The 14949-nt window shown below is 36.7% G+C and overlaps 1 protein-coding gene across 1 annotated transcript in view; it reads left to right on the top strand.

Annotated features, from left to right (window-relative positions):
* Positions 1-29: 29 nt before the first annotated feature.
* The window catches only part of LOC139122154 (fibrillin-2-like), a 66675-nt gene continuing 51755 nt past the window's right edge, over positions 30-14949 (top strand). The window contains 18 exon segments of the mRNA XM_070687572.1: positions 30-49; positions 273-401; positions 3501-3689; positions 4189-4314; positions 4702-4854; positions 5155-5247; positions 6006-6131; positions 6950-7075; positions 7525-7650; positions 8231-8356; positions 11849-11971; positions 12241-12284; positions 12287-12371; positions 12709-12761; positions 12763-12835; positions 13282-13400; positions 14239-14359; positions 14742-14867. Of these exon segments, the coding sequence (XP_070543673.1) occupies positions 4215-4314; positions 4702-4854; positions 5155-5247; positions 6006-6131; positions 6950-7075; positions 7525-7650; positions 8231-8356; positions 11849-11971; positions 12241-12284; positions 12287-12371; positions 12709-12761; positions 12763-12835; positions 13282-13400; positions 14239-14359; positions 14742-14867 (1594 nt within the window). The 5' untranslated portion in view covers positions 30-49; positions 273-401; positions 3501-3689; positions 4189-4214.

The raw sequence follows: 14949 nt of genomic DNA, 5'->3' as shown, positions 1-14949 counted from the left end.
GAATGCTCATCTGGGTACCAGCTGGATCCCTTGACACTTGGCTGCAGTGGTAAGATCCAACTTCAGATGTAATGTGCTGCAGAACATTTCAGAGCAAATCTTCTGATCTTATTCCTTCTCAGGATTTTTGTGTTAAAGCCGAAATTATGATCTTTGGGTTTGGAAAGTAAATGATATTTCTGATGTGATATGAGGAGAAGAGATCTTGTATAAGTAGTCTAAGTTGATGTTGCAAGAATGCTTATTTTGCTTTCATCATCTATTCTTCACAGATGTCAATGAGTGCAATATTGTCCCCTCCCAATGTGTTGATGGTATCTGTATCAACTATGCAGGCGGCTTCCGATGTGAGTGTACTGAACCAGGCACTAAACTGGATTCCACCCAGAGGATCTGTGTTGGTAAGTGTCCAATCCCAAGCTTCAATGAGAGATGTACATTGGTAGCCATCAATAACACAATCCTGATGTCGGCCAGCCAACTCTTGGAGAATATTGATAGATTTGGAAGTGTCCTTACAGAGTAGATAAATAGATGAATTTCTATTTGTGGTGACATCTTGCAGGACTCAGTAAACTTACCAGCTGCTTGCAAATGGATGAAACAATTAGTCCTTGTGTAGTTGTGGTGTCTCTTATTTGACAAAAACTACCAGTGACTTGTTGGCAATACTCAGTGCATTATATGATGTGCAGCTTGTCCCATGTTACCACACATCATTCTGCAAACACCACAGTTACTCCAGATCTCATGAGGTAATCCTGAGGTAAAGAGTGATCTGTTGGTTTGTTACACCAGTCTAGCCTAGGGTGAGCAAATCCACTGGTTTAGGACCCCCTGCTTTTTCCTCTGATCAATGATTTGTCATGGCCTGACAGACCACCGAGAGTAACGGTATAACTTAACTGACTTGTAAAAGTATAACTGACTAACAATGTTGTCCACAGGACAGCACTATGGAATTTAAAACTGTCATATTATCTATCGGAACACAAAATGTGAAAAAGATTTACTTACCTATGGGTACACCTTCCAAACTCATTGTGGAAAATTCCAAAATGTATGTACATGTATATATAAATGGTAAGTCGATGACGTCTGTATCTATATCTATCTGTATGTATGTATGTATGTATGTATGTATGTCCATCCTCATCAAAGCTCAAAAACTGCAGCACCTACCATCTTAATATTTAATATACAGTTGTACCCAGGGGTGGAGATATGAATTCGTCCAAACGAATATGCCATTGTCAAAAATATGCATATGAGGTCAAAAAAGGAAACTGCAGCAAATTGCTAAAACTCTGTAACTAGTTGAAACTTGGCATGCAGGTTTCTTTTGGTAATCTTAGTTAGGTGCTTTCAAATTCTGGTGAGATTTGCAAGTGTATATTTTGGGAGTAATTTTTCTGCTTTTGGTCAAAAAATTTTATTCTCTGAAAGTGCTTGTCTGATTGCTTCGAAACTTGGTATGCATGTTCCTCAGGGTGACCCCAGTCAGGTTTGTTCAAATTTTGGTGAAATTTTCATATTTTGTATTTTGGGGCAACTTTCCACAATTTTTTCAAAAAATCTTCTCTGAAATCGCTTTTCTAATTGCTCTGAAACTTGGTATGCATGTTCCAAGGGGTGATGTCAGTCAGGTTTGTTGAAATAGAGGTAAAGTCTTTGTATTTGTATCTTTTGAGCAAATTTTTTCTTTTTTTGGGACAGTCTTCTTCTCTGTCTGACACCACTTGTCACTATATCAGGTTGCTTTGAAATTCAATATGAAGGTCCTCAGGGATGATCTACATGAGTTTGTTAAAATCATGAAAACACAGGGAATTGTGTACTTTTAGCGTAGAATTGGATTTCTCAGAAGTTATCACATAGTTATTTGATATCACATTGCTTTTGATTATTGGGATCTGCAGGTTATGTTTTCAATGGGAATTTGGCGACCTACTTCTGAAATTGTCAGGGTTAGTCATCATAAATCAGCCTTTTAAGATACAGCAGTTTGATTGAGAATGCAGATGTTTATGTTCCTTTAATCAATACGTGCATTGTACAAAGTGCAGTGACACCACCAATCTTAAGGAGAATGGTGCATTGGAGAATAAAGCACTTTAAAAACTCTTGGTTTAAATCTAAATAATGTCTGTTGGACAAAACAAGCCTATTAAGATCATGAAGACCATGTAGTACCCTCTGAACATTTGCTAGATTACTTTTGTCTACTTTTGCTGTATTATACGGCATATAGCAAACATTCTACACCCTTTTCATGCTGTGTTTCTGCTTAGGCTTGTGAACACATGTCAGTGGTTTTGAAATTGGAAGCCCTGATGTTGTCTGATTGCACAATAAAATCACTGTCATTCTTGTTCACTGGAAAAATAGTTCAACTAATTCAAGATGCTGCTTTAAGTCATTTCTGTATTTGAGAGACAGTTAACAATGATAATGATTTTTGTTAAAGCCTTGAGCACTTTAATTGTTTAAGGGCAAAAATGGTAACACCACTGCCCAGTTTTAACGGTAGTTGCAAAATTTTCTTTCCCTTTAGAGCAAAGAAATAACTGATATTACATGTGTAAGCAAAGAAATTAACTGATGTTGCATGATGTAAAAAGACAAATTCCTGGATTCACTAAATTTACTACATTTATGCAGAATGTACAAAACACTGAATGATACTGCTTATCATTGTAAAAAAGAAAATGACTTTCTTACATTGTATCATATCAGCCCTAAAGCATTGTGAGGAAGCTTCCTTCTGCAGAGTATAAAACTTAATTTGAAATATTTCCCAGATGCTGAATTTATATTTTTCTGAGTTTCTATTTATGGCTTGAATAAATTTATTTTAATCAAGAAAATGACTGTAACATTTGAAATTGTGAAACTTGTGGACGTGTGAAACTTTTGTAAGAAATAAATATAAAATTGTAAATTGTAGAACTTTGATCATGTAAGTTTTAATCTAAGTTGCTTTTAATTAAGGGTCTTAATTGAGTAAACTTAGTCCTCACTTTTATTGACAACTTGCAAGATATTGAAATGTAATACAACCATAGCTAATAAGAGTTTTAAGGGTGGTGGGAAGCAAGTAAATCCTACCGGGGTTCCTTGTCATTTTACCAAGGTCCCCCCTTTGTGTATCAATGCATTCAGATTAGGGGACAGTTGAAATGTTTCCTGGCTTCCTAAATCATTTGATTTGCCAACGTTCTCTGTTTTTTTTGTTAAGGGCGGTAAGTAGGTAAATGTTACCGGGGTTACCCAGTCATTTTACTGGGGTTCCCCTTGGTATATTAATACAATAGAATAAGGGGATGGCAGTAATTTTACTGGTGCTCCCAAAATCATTAACCAATGTTCCCTAACTTTAGCAAAAACACTGGCTCTCCACCTTTGCAAAAAACACTGCTATTGCTGAGAAGAGCAAGTTTTTTCAATTCATCAACTGAATTTTAAGTTTTTTACAAAATGTTAACACGTCTATATTAAAGATAACAGACTGGGCAAATGTTGGTCCGAACTCCGTGATGATGGTGTGAGGGAGACCTGATGGGATTGATGAAGAAAGCAGAATGTTGTGCTACCTTTGGTTTGGCCTGGGGTAGCCCTTGTGAACGTTGTTCAACAGCAGACAGAAAATGCCAGCCTGGATCATCAGAAGCCAGGTGGAAACTGTGAAGGTATGTATCACACCAAAACTAAGTCTCCTACTTTCTAGTGTGTGGCCAAACATTTGATTTAAATCTAAACCTTTGCACGCCAAAGTCAATTTTTTTGCCTTTACAAACTACATCCCAGTCAAATTTCCTACATATTAGCCAAAATTTTGATTAAAAACTGGAGCTGATGAAATGGTGACGTCCATTTGGTTCAAAATTATCAAAAAATACAAAAAAATCATAAAAATTGGTAAAATGTAGCACTAAAATTTTGGTGGGAAAAATTACAGCACTCAAAAGGGTTAACAGATTTACGAAAGTATACTTAATCTTACTATCTGTGGTGCATGAGGTTGACATGCATACCAACAGACAAGTTATAAGCCTTGTTAAATGAAATTTTCTAACTTTTCTAAATTGTTTCTGTCACAGACATGACAGAAACAATTTAATAAATGCGCATCAAAATTCATGTTGTTTGTTTTTGACAGTATCGCTTTGTAATCCTCTTTCCATTCAGATGTGAATGAATGTGAAATCAACCCAATGGCATGTCTAAATGGACAGTGTGAAAACACTGAAGGTTCATACAACTGTATGTGTGATTTTGGTCTGACTCTGGACACTACAGGATCCAGGTGTCTTGGTAAGGTTCTTTCTTTTTGCGAATTTACATAAATGTGTTATGTGTTTGAAAATTTCAGGTGTCATACATATAGAACACTCATTTTCATTACAAGAGAGTGACAGTTGGCTATTGTACCTCGAGGTTTATGTGTTTAGTTTGTGAAATGTTTAATCACCAGGGTTAACAATTTTTCCTATCATTTCAATGTGACATGTATTACCAATTAAAGTTTGGAATGGCATAGTGTACAGTACAGGTGTTAAAATTATTAATGTGAGCCAACCTTTCCTTGATGAGAGATTCTTTAGATGTTCTCACTTAAATTTGCTGCAAATGAAGAACAAAGTTATTTTAAATTTTGAGTGTACTTTCTTACAATCTCTTACATCCCTGTTTTTGATGCAGATCTCAGAAGTGACGTTTGTAGTCTCAGCTACAATGAGAAAACATCATCCTGTGAAAATGGGCTGCGTGGTCTTTACAGGCAGTCAGAATGCTGTTGTACCATTGGTGTTGCATGGGGTGCTTCTTGTGAACTGTGTCCACTGAAAGGAACCAGTGAGTCTTTATTTCTACATGAAGCAATAACTGTGTCTCCATCAATGAAAAGTCCTTCCGGCACTCTTTAATGTGGATTTCTTTTTGCATATGTTTTACATTGCCTTAGACTATCCTTTTTTTTATTTTTCTCAATCTGAAGTTGAGCATTGTTGACAGTTCAATACTTGTTTGAAAGTATGTTGTATACATCTTTTATGACTACATATATGGAATGCTGAAGGTCAGGATTGTAATTTTATATTTTACCTTTTTGATTTAATACTGTGATGAGCAATGTTGCATATTTTATCTCAACAGATGAATATACTGCGATATGCCCAAGGGGCCCAGGATTTGCTGATGTTCGCCCGATCTCTGTGATAATGAAGGAAGAAAAACGACTTGTCACAGGTAAACCTGCTTTTGTCAATTCCATGGGTCACTTTCTGCAGAAATTTGAGCCACTTATTAAACCTTAGTTCGCACAAGGATAAAACTTGGCAAATGTGCTTGATATACAGATATTCATTTGGGTTTCATTAATTTTGGAGAACTTAGCTTTTTGCACCTGTTATCTGTTTATTCTCACATTCACATTGCAAATTTGAATGAATTTAAAAGTGATTGTTATTTGTTTGATAAGACAGCAATCATATGAAAGTTTGAAGCGGTACAATCTTGTACAGTAATTTATACGAATGTACGCATTGTTGCATCAGCTTTGTACTGTAACTTTTGCAAATGAATGTAACGGGGGAGCTGTATGTTTTAGTTTTTAACCGAGAGTGATCATTACAATTGGACATTTTGTAGATTTTAATTGATACAAGGTCCAAATTCTAAAAAAGCTTTGGAAATTATACAAATTTTCGGATGCAAGAATGCTTTGTCAGCATTAGCAACCAATCACATATTGAATGCTGCTGTGTAACCCGAATTTTGCCAACATTTCCATGTTCAAATCTGTGTTGCAAATCAGTTTCACTAATATAAATTACATTTATGCAAAGTCATATCTCAGGGATATGTAACTTTGTTTGCATCACTATGTTATATGTATACATTATACATGTGTATCGATGCTAACACAACCAAGACAGTACTGGATAGTTTGCATTGGATGTTGTTGTGATTTTCTGCCACGTTTGATATATACTCTGTTTCACCAGATGTCAATGAATGTGGAACGTTTCCATCATTATGCGCCAATGGGATATGCCGCAACACAGTTGGTAGTTTCAAATGTGAATGCATGAGTGGGTTCTCTCTAGATCCAAGTGGCATGAACTGCTCCGGTAAGTCTCCTGTTCATCATTTACTTGATGCTTTCATTTGGGGGGGGAGGGGGCAGTTTTGATAGCTACTCTTGCTGTATTATCTAGTTGGTACATTACAAACAGTTTTGCTAGTCACATTGTACTCTTCACCAATTGTATATGACTTATTTCCAATAAAGCTGATTGTGAAATTGATAGGTACAGCTCAAAGAATAAATGTAGTACTTTGGAAGTAATAGCAGTCCTGTAGATGTACCGTCATGATTCATTCTGTAAACACCGAATCAATATTTGAACTATGTCAGTGACTATCCTACTTATGGCCCATGCATTCTTCCGCGTCACTAAACACGAACTCTGTGGCGAGTTTCACTGCCGATACCTCAACTTCTGCTTTTGATATGATATTTCCATAGGAAAAATTAGTGATATATTGCAAGTGGCTTATGTTCACTAGTTATTAGAAATTTGACTGTCTTTTATGAGTCTGTCACCAACGACGTACAACATTATCCAAAATCGTGACAACGCTGTTGTCTGCCACTGCTTACTTTGTAGTTCCGATCTGTATGCCACTCATCGTGCCATTGGATAATATTTTGCATTTGGAGAGAAAGGCTGTTTATTATCCAATAAGGGCCCTTGTAATAATAATAAATACTGCTTTCGTGTATGTGTGATCGATTCTGTTGTAGATGTAAATTGTTACATCTGTGATGCTGTTTTATTCATCTGAGTGTTAAATCAACCACAAAGGGGTTAGGGTAAGCAAGTATAGCAAAATTTTCCATTGAGTCTTCAATGACTATGTTTTCTAAACCAATCTTAATTCCCAGATATCAATGAGTGTCGCATCACGAGAGGCATCTGCGGAAATGGCACATGTGTGAATACTCCTGGTAGCTTCCTCTGTGAATGTGATGAAGGGTTTGAATCAACTATGATGATGCAAGTCTGCATGGGTAAGTTACTCATTTCTTAAATACTCAAATGTTCACAAGTTTGCAAAAAATAGGTTTGTAAAATAATATTACCATGCCTGAAAACTAGCACGTATCAAGTAAGGATTTGTCTGAAAACAATGTCACATTTTCACAAATAATCCCAAATGCTTGTCTTGCAGAAGAAAATTTTATTCAATCATTGTAGTCTAATAGTAATAGTCTTTATGGGCTTCAAACGTTAAAGTCACAGTGGAAACCACTTACTTTATTTTCATGTGCAAGTTATCTCTTCATTAATTTGGAAGCACTTTGGAAAAATATCATGTAACAGTCATTATGTATCCCTTGTTATCTCATGAGAATGTAAAAGTCTCTAATAGCATCCTACATTTGAATTGTTTACAAGAATTTACTTGTATGGGTATACTAAAGACTTTCATTTCTGTATCATTTTTTCGCTCTTGCAGATATCAATGAATGTGAGCGGTCTCCTGGTCTTTGTAGAGGGGGTGACTGCATCAACAGCATTGGAAGCTTTAAATGTATCTGCCCTGATGGCAGGCAAGTGTCTGCTGATGGAAGGTCTTGCATTGGTGAGTCTATTGTAATTGAACTTGGTGTGAGTTATCACTAGCTTCTCTTAAGTGACTGAGACATGTGTCCTATCACTTCTACCCAGTTTCCCATTAGTGTTTTATCTATTACTGAGAGTTATTTGTCTGGTTTCAATTCTGGCAAACTGCAAAATACTCATCATTGTACTCATACAGTTAAAAAAAAAATACTGGGAAAAAAACTGCTTTGATGAGATTTGTTTTGATTTCGTGTCTGTTTGCAATGCTGAAGGATTATGATCCTCATACATGTAGTTTCAATGATAAATTTGGTTGAAATCATTGCTGTCATCAGAAGTGCGCAACTTGAAAGTGGCATGATTGTAACATATTTCATCAAGGAGCAGATGAACAGAGTGTTCTGACACCCAGCCAATGTTTCTACTGTTATTTCTTGTTGAGCTGTCACTTAATTAGCATACTAATGCTGACTGTTTTATTTCAAGAACATTTATTTAGTTTTCCTGATCTCGTATGTTAACATATAGAACATTCAAATCAATAATATATATTCAAACTTTTTGGAAAAGACCTTCACCTTCCTATTTTATGTCATCAGATGTCAATGAGTGTTCCACAACCCAAGGCATCTGTTCTAATGGTAGATGTCACAACACTTTCGGTGGCTTCCAGTGCATCTGTGACCCTGGATTTACGCCTTCAGCTAACAGTCAGTCCTGTGAAGGTATGTATGCATGCATACACTTATTTGGTATGAATGTAATGAACATGTTATGCAAAGGGATTCATGTCCTACTTAGGTTAAACTTTACGGAACATGATATTGCTATGAACCATTGTCAGACAGTCTGATGTAATACTTACATGATAGCACTTAAAGCCCCATTATCTGCATCTATTTGCATACCAACAAATCTTTGGAGTTATGCATTGGTTTCTTTTTTAGTCACCGAGGATGCAGTCCGGCGGGGACTTATAGATAATTAGGTCCCGTCTGTCTGTCCAGCCGTCTGTCAACAGCCGTTTCTCTGTCACCCCTGAGCTGATTTTTTTCAAACTGTGTGCAAGGATAAAGTACTGTGGCATACATATGCATGTCAATTTAGTTTGCGATATGATCCAATATAGCCATTTTGTTGCAAATTTTTCCTATTTTTAAACCATAACTCAACTATCCCTGTACCGATTTCGGGTATACAGATAAAGTACTATGACATATATATGGACATCAATTTATTGTGATACAATCCTATATGGCCGCCGGGCGGCCATTTTGTTACGATTTTTTCATGTTTTGAACCATAACTCAACTATCCCAAACCGATTTCGTTCAATGTTGGTACACATACATTCACTACGGCCCAAAGGCGCCCCATTTTGTACGGTAATAGCGTCCCGAATTTTCGCCACACATACGTGGAGTGCGCGTTCAGAGAGTCAATTTCACCTCCCGCGTCATGTTGAAAATTTCGCCGTATTTCCTTGCTGCACATCTAAATATTAATGAAAGAGCAACAGGTCCTATTTCCCGTATATGCTGCCCTTACAATTACAATATTTTGGGAAGAATTTCACAAGGGAATTCCAAAAATACGTAAGCGATAACAGACATATGCAAAATGCAAAATCAAGTAAAAACACAGTCAACAGCAAAATGATCTTCAACTCGTCATTTCATAAAAATAAGAGCAAAACTCAAAAAAATAAAACCATAGAGTTTTAGTTACCCTTCATGATATGTGTCATACCAACTATTATAAAAAATAACAGCGAAATGAAAAAGTTAAACCAACGGTTTTTCAGATGTATTTTTCTTACGATGTGTCTAATCTGCTCGATTTCCCATAGAAAACAATGGCGTTTAATGTACTGAACAGACCGTACAACTTTCGCTCGTTCAAATTTCTCAATTCTGAACCACTTATAGTAAAAGTGGCACGGTGTTTTCTTGATATATATACAATTTTTGAATTTCTCGACGAAACTTGTTTTAGTTGCATTTTATTTTTCTGATCGCTGAATTTTTGCTCTTGCCCTCAATAAAATGGCGATCTTACGGCGTTTGCATATGCAGAATCAGGGTCTAATATTGACCCATTTTAATCGGTTAGCGTCTCTTAAATTGTACAGACCAAATACCAGTCAGGTTGTTGTAATTTATACCAAATTTTGGCGAATATCAACTATGAAAATTCCAGTAAACTGCAAAAATAACACAGAACAGAGGCGAACGGGCGTAGAGTCTCCACTGTAATCGTGCAGTGAACGTTATCGATGGATATCCTTTTTCCAAAATGATCATTGTTGTCTCGCTCACTTGCGTGTAGTTCCCCGTTCACAATGGCGCCAAACTACGCCAAATTGCGCCAAAATGTGCTGAAACGTACGTAAAAGTATCACCAAAACTGAAAAAAGTGTCGTCGATTTAATTTCAGTACAAGAAACCAACGGATACCTTGATGTTAAAGTGTATAAGTCAATATACGGGTTATTGTGGAAATGTTTATGACGTGACCTCAACACACGAGCGCCCGGCACAAGCGGTGCCCAAACAGATTTTCGATCGATAATCTATTGAAAATAAATTGATACAATGTTCGCTGTTGTGAATAGCGACCGGCTGAGAGCGCTGTTCCATAGAAATTATGCTTCACGGAGTACCGTACATTGAGGCATACTTTTGGGCCGTGGTGATTGTATTGTAGTGTGCATGTGCATGTCAATTAATGGTATGAGCGGGGACTGTGTCTTCAGCAATGACCTGTATTTAGTCGCATTGTCTTTGAAAGTGTTGCTGTTTCAATCCTTGATGATTGCCTTAATTGATTTAAGTCTGGTGCCTACTCGTAAATTATTTGCAACTTGAAAATTATGTGTTGTGCATTTTAAGGTGAAGTACTACGAATCACATCAAAATTAAGTTGTGGTGTCATTTTCTTGAAACTTTACACAAATATTCTTGGAAGTTGTGCAAGTACAAAAATGAAATAAAAAATGGGGGTCACCACGCTCGTTTCCATGGAAACGGACGTTAAAATGGCGTCGTTAGAAATACATAAAAATGATATAATTCACTTAAACTAAAGAAAGCAATTATAAAACGCTTAGCAAATGAGTTAATTTTAATAAATACCAAGACTTAAGATCCATATCTATCGAATGTATAGTTTTCATGATGTTTGTGAAGAAATTTTAACACAAGTATCGATTACAAAATGACGATATCGAAATTATATCACTACATAATTTTCGAACTTTTTTCCTGTCGCTTTGAATGGTGTCATTTTGACCAAACTTGGCAAATAAACACCTGACATAATACCATTCAGTTTACACTTTTAATAAAAGGGTGTCACCACGCTACTTTTTACAATATCTCCAGGTGAATGGGTAATTTGCGCCATACAAATGGGAGAGAAATGTTAATTTTTCGCTCATATTGAATAAAAACCAGCTTCCTAGGGGGTCAAAATATGACAAGGTTATAGGTCACATGTATTTCTAAGACACTGGGTCAAAAAATTAGGTAAAAGCGCAATTTCAACAATGACAGGTGATGTTAAATACAAGTGCTACAAAATAACCCATTTGCACAGGCTGGAGTAAATCTGCGCAGAAACGTTCAAAAGCGTGTGCGCGTCCGAATTCGTCGCCCTTTACCTTAAGTCAAAGTTGTGCATTCATCACCAATATTTGAAAAAGATTTTGGTGGTCACACTTCAGTAAGCACTTTTACATAAGTTGCATTTTATTTCAAACCATCTAGTAGCAAAGAGTGCAAAAAGCAACAGTTCATGGGGCTACAATTATCCTACATGAAAAATATTGCTTTACACGATACATGGATATCAGCAGATCACAGATATGAAAAGTAACTTTATTTTTCAAGTCTCTCATTATCATTATACACTAGCATGTACTACTGTACAACAACATCTCAGTAATGGTAGAGGTGACTGTAGGATTTACCAGCATGTGTCTGATATTGGCAGGAATATATCTGCAGTGTAACACTGTTGGATGATACAAAAATTAGGTATTGAATTTAAGTTTCACAAAATGGTAGATCTCTTTGATGATAAAAATGTATCAGTGCGATGACTTTGGACAGGAGGTACATTGTAACCATGTGTGAAATAATTCTTGTGGAGTGGTCAGTGCCCATGTGGATACTGAGTTTATAAGAAAGTTTTTGTCTGCTTCTTTACTGTTACAGATCTGGATGAGTGTGCTATCAATAATGGAGGCTGTGAAATGAACTGTGTCAATATCCAGGGAAGTTTTGATTGCAGTTGCAATAATGGCTACATGCTGATGGAAAACGGAAAAGATTGCCTTGGTGAGTGTCTCTTCGATGAAGAATGGTGTATGATTGAAAGAAAAACATTTGACATTTGATTTTACATGCATTTTCTTATCAGGAGCAGAGGAAATAGTCATGTTTTATAGAGATACAAACAAATACAGACAGATAAACATATCCGTAGTTCAGTGTAAGTTTCTGCATGTGGTTTTGTTTGTACTGCACTGCCTGTTCATTTGAAATTTAGGTTTCACCTATTTATAGCTACAGTGTTTTGCCTTTCTTTTTCCATACCCATTGCTTAGATGTGGATGAATGCATTCGTGGTCCTGAGGTGTGTGTGGACCAGGTGGCATCTGTGAGAACGTTCCAGGTGCATATGAGTGTACTTGTTATGATGGATTCCGACCGTCAGAGGATCTGCAGAGCTGTCTTGGTAAGCTAATATGGAGTTACACTTTTCATAAATGACGAATAGGGAAATGTAAATCACCTGAGGTTAATGAATAAGATGTCAAAATTAGCTGTAGTGGGTTTTTGAGATGTCCTCCGAGTGGGTAATCTAGCCAATTACCTATAGAAGTTTGCTGACTATCTTCCCTGTAAACAATATGAGGAACCTATAACTACATTTTCTAGCATTCCGGACTTCCTCGTATGCTTCCATCAGTGAAGACATGAATTAAACATCTACAATAAAAAAGTTGAATTAATATCGTACCACAAGTATTGCCCATTTGAAGGCAATGGTTTTTATTTCTTTTTCTTTTTAGACGTTGATGAGTGCAGTTTCCCAGGGAATCTGTGTCTTGATGGAACTTGTGAAAAACACTGAAGGGTCATTCATGTGCTTCTGTGATCAAGGGTACTCTCTGCAACCTGGCAGAATGGGATGTGTTGGTATGTAACACTCATTATTTAACTTGTCCACAATACCATCATCAAATTATTGGACAGCAAAAGAATATTGTACTGTCTAGGTTAGGAGGCATAAAATTGATAACAGTATGTGCATAAAGATTTCCATACACGCAGCATAATGTATTTAATATGCAACAGAGAACTCAATATAGTGTATGTCTCATATGGATTAGAAAATGTTCTAAGGGAATAATCCTGCAAATTTGGTGAAGAGATGGTCAGGTTGTCCAGTGTCTAGCTAAAAATTAAAACAGTAGCTGGATGTACATGTGTGCACTGGAGGATAGATTGCGGACAAATCGTAATGCTGAGACAGAAAAGTATGAAAGACAGAAGGATGTACCACTAGTATATCTCCATGTAATCTTTGTTGCTAATACCAAAACGGATTGATTAATTTCTTTCTGTGTTTGCTTTTTTCTCAGACAACAATGAGTGTGAATTAGGTGTACATAACTGTGCAATAAATGCAGAATGTGCCAACACCAAGGGCTCTTTCAAATGTAATTGCAGTCCTGGATTCATTGGTGATGGAGTCAATTGTGTGGGTGAGTAATCAGTAGCTGTCCGGCTTTGCAGTATGCTGAGAATGTATTTTTTAATTAGTGCAAATAATAATAATAATAATAATAATATTTGGTTCTTATATAGCGCACATATCCACAAGTAGATGTGATCAAGGCGCTTTACAATTATTATTACCCCTGGTCACTGGACCTAATATGATACCACTCAACTCCCTGGGGAGCAAACAACAGCTCACATGTGCAGCCAATAAGCGCAGCAGAGCTAAACGCACACATAACAACCACTGTCCTACCAGGTACCCATCACTCCTGGGTGGGGAGAAGCAATGAGGAATAAAGTGCCTTGCCCAGGACACAACACCACAGCCATGCCGGGGCTCGAACTCACCATCCTTTGATCGTGAGTCCACCGCTCTAGCCACTGGCCCATGATGCCTCCACAAATATATAATCAAAGAGAAAGAAAGTTAAAAGAAAGATTGTATGTGGATGTAAGAATAAAATGTGAAGTAACCAATGTCTGACAGATAACCTGAATATTTCAACTTCAACTTTCAGGTAATCATCCGACAAATAGAAAGTTGGTTATTAACTTTTCTTACTTATTTAAGTTTTGTTGAGTGGCCAAGCTTCTTGTGCTCAGGAAAACTTTATTTATAAAACTATGATCCAATAATGTTTATAATGAAAAACTGTATTTGTTGAATCACAGTGTCTTCATGTAAGATAGAAACTGAGAATATAGATATAAAGAATGTGAGAAAGTCATGATGATTCGATAATACGGATACATTAATGTTGTTGGTGTCTGCTTCTGAACCATTCTAACTCTATTTATGTGCATTTCTTCATCAGATTGATGAATGTGCCAGTGAGTCGGATGACTGTCATGATGATGCAAACTGTGTGAACACACCAGGATCCTACCAATGCCAGTGTAAAAGCGGTTTTGTAGGGGATGGCTTTGATTGTGAAGGTAAAGTTAGAGATTCTCTCTTTAATGTGTTCTCTGTACAGAAAGTACAGCGTAGACCACATTTTTTATAGTTAGCCATTTTCTTCTGTAAAGATTTCAAGGATCAGTAAGGTAGTCTAAATCTTGATCAAAATTATATGGAAGACATTTGTAATACAGCCAAGCACTGGCCTGGTGTACTTCAGTCTATAAGACAAATAGTACAGTGGTTGAAAATTGCCTGTCCCAATCTGTTATGACATTGCGCAAGAGGAGATGTCTTTAACGGTGTTGTCTCTTTGTGATGATAAACTTATAAATAGCATCAGAAAGGAAATGTTACAAAGGCAAGCATAGGTAGGATGTCAGATAAGCAAATGTTGCTTCCTCTTTTGTCTTTCAGATATTGATGAATGCACCTTTGATCCCAACCTCTGTACCAATGGCCAGTGTCTTAATGTCCCAGGACGATATGAATGTGAATGTGATATGGGATTCTATGCACCTGATGATAAGGATAGGTGTGATGGTAAGACCAATTAACTCACTCTGAAAAAGAATCTCAAACAATTAAAATAGCCCAATAAACTCACATTCAAGGTAGTTTGCAC

This window comes from Ptychodera flava, chromosome 21, assembly GCF_041260155.1.
Source record: "Ptychodera flava strain L36383 chromosome 21, AS_Pfla_20210202, whole genome shotgun sequence".
NCBI classification, from domain to species: domain Eukaryota; kingdom Metazoa; phylum Hemichordata; class Enteropneusta; family Ptychoderidae; genus Ptychodera; species Ptychodera flava.
This window is presented reverse-complemented; position numbering and strand designations above follow the sequence as displayed.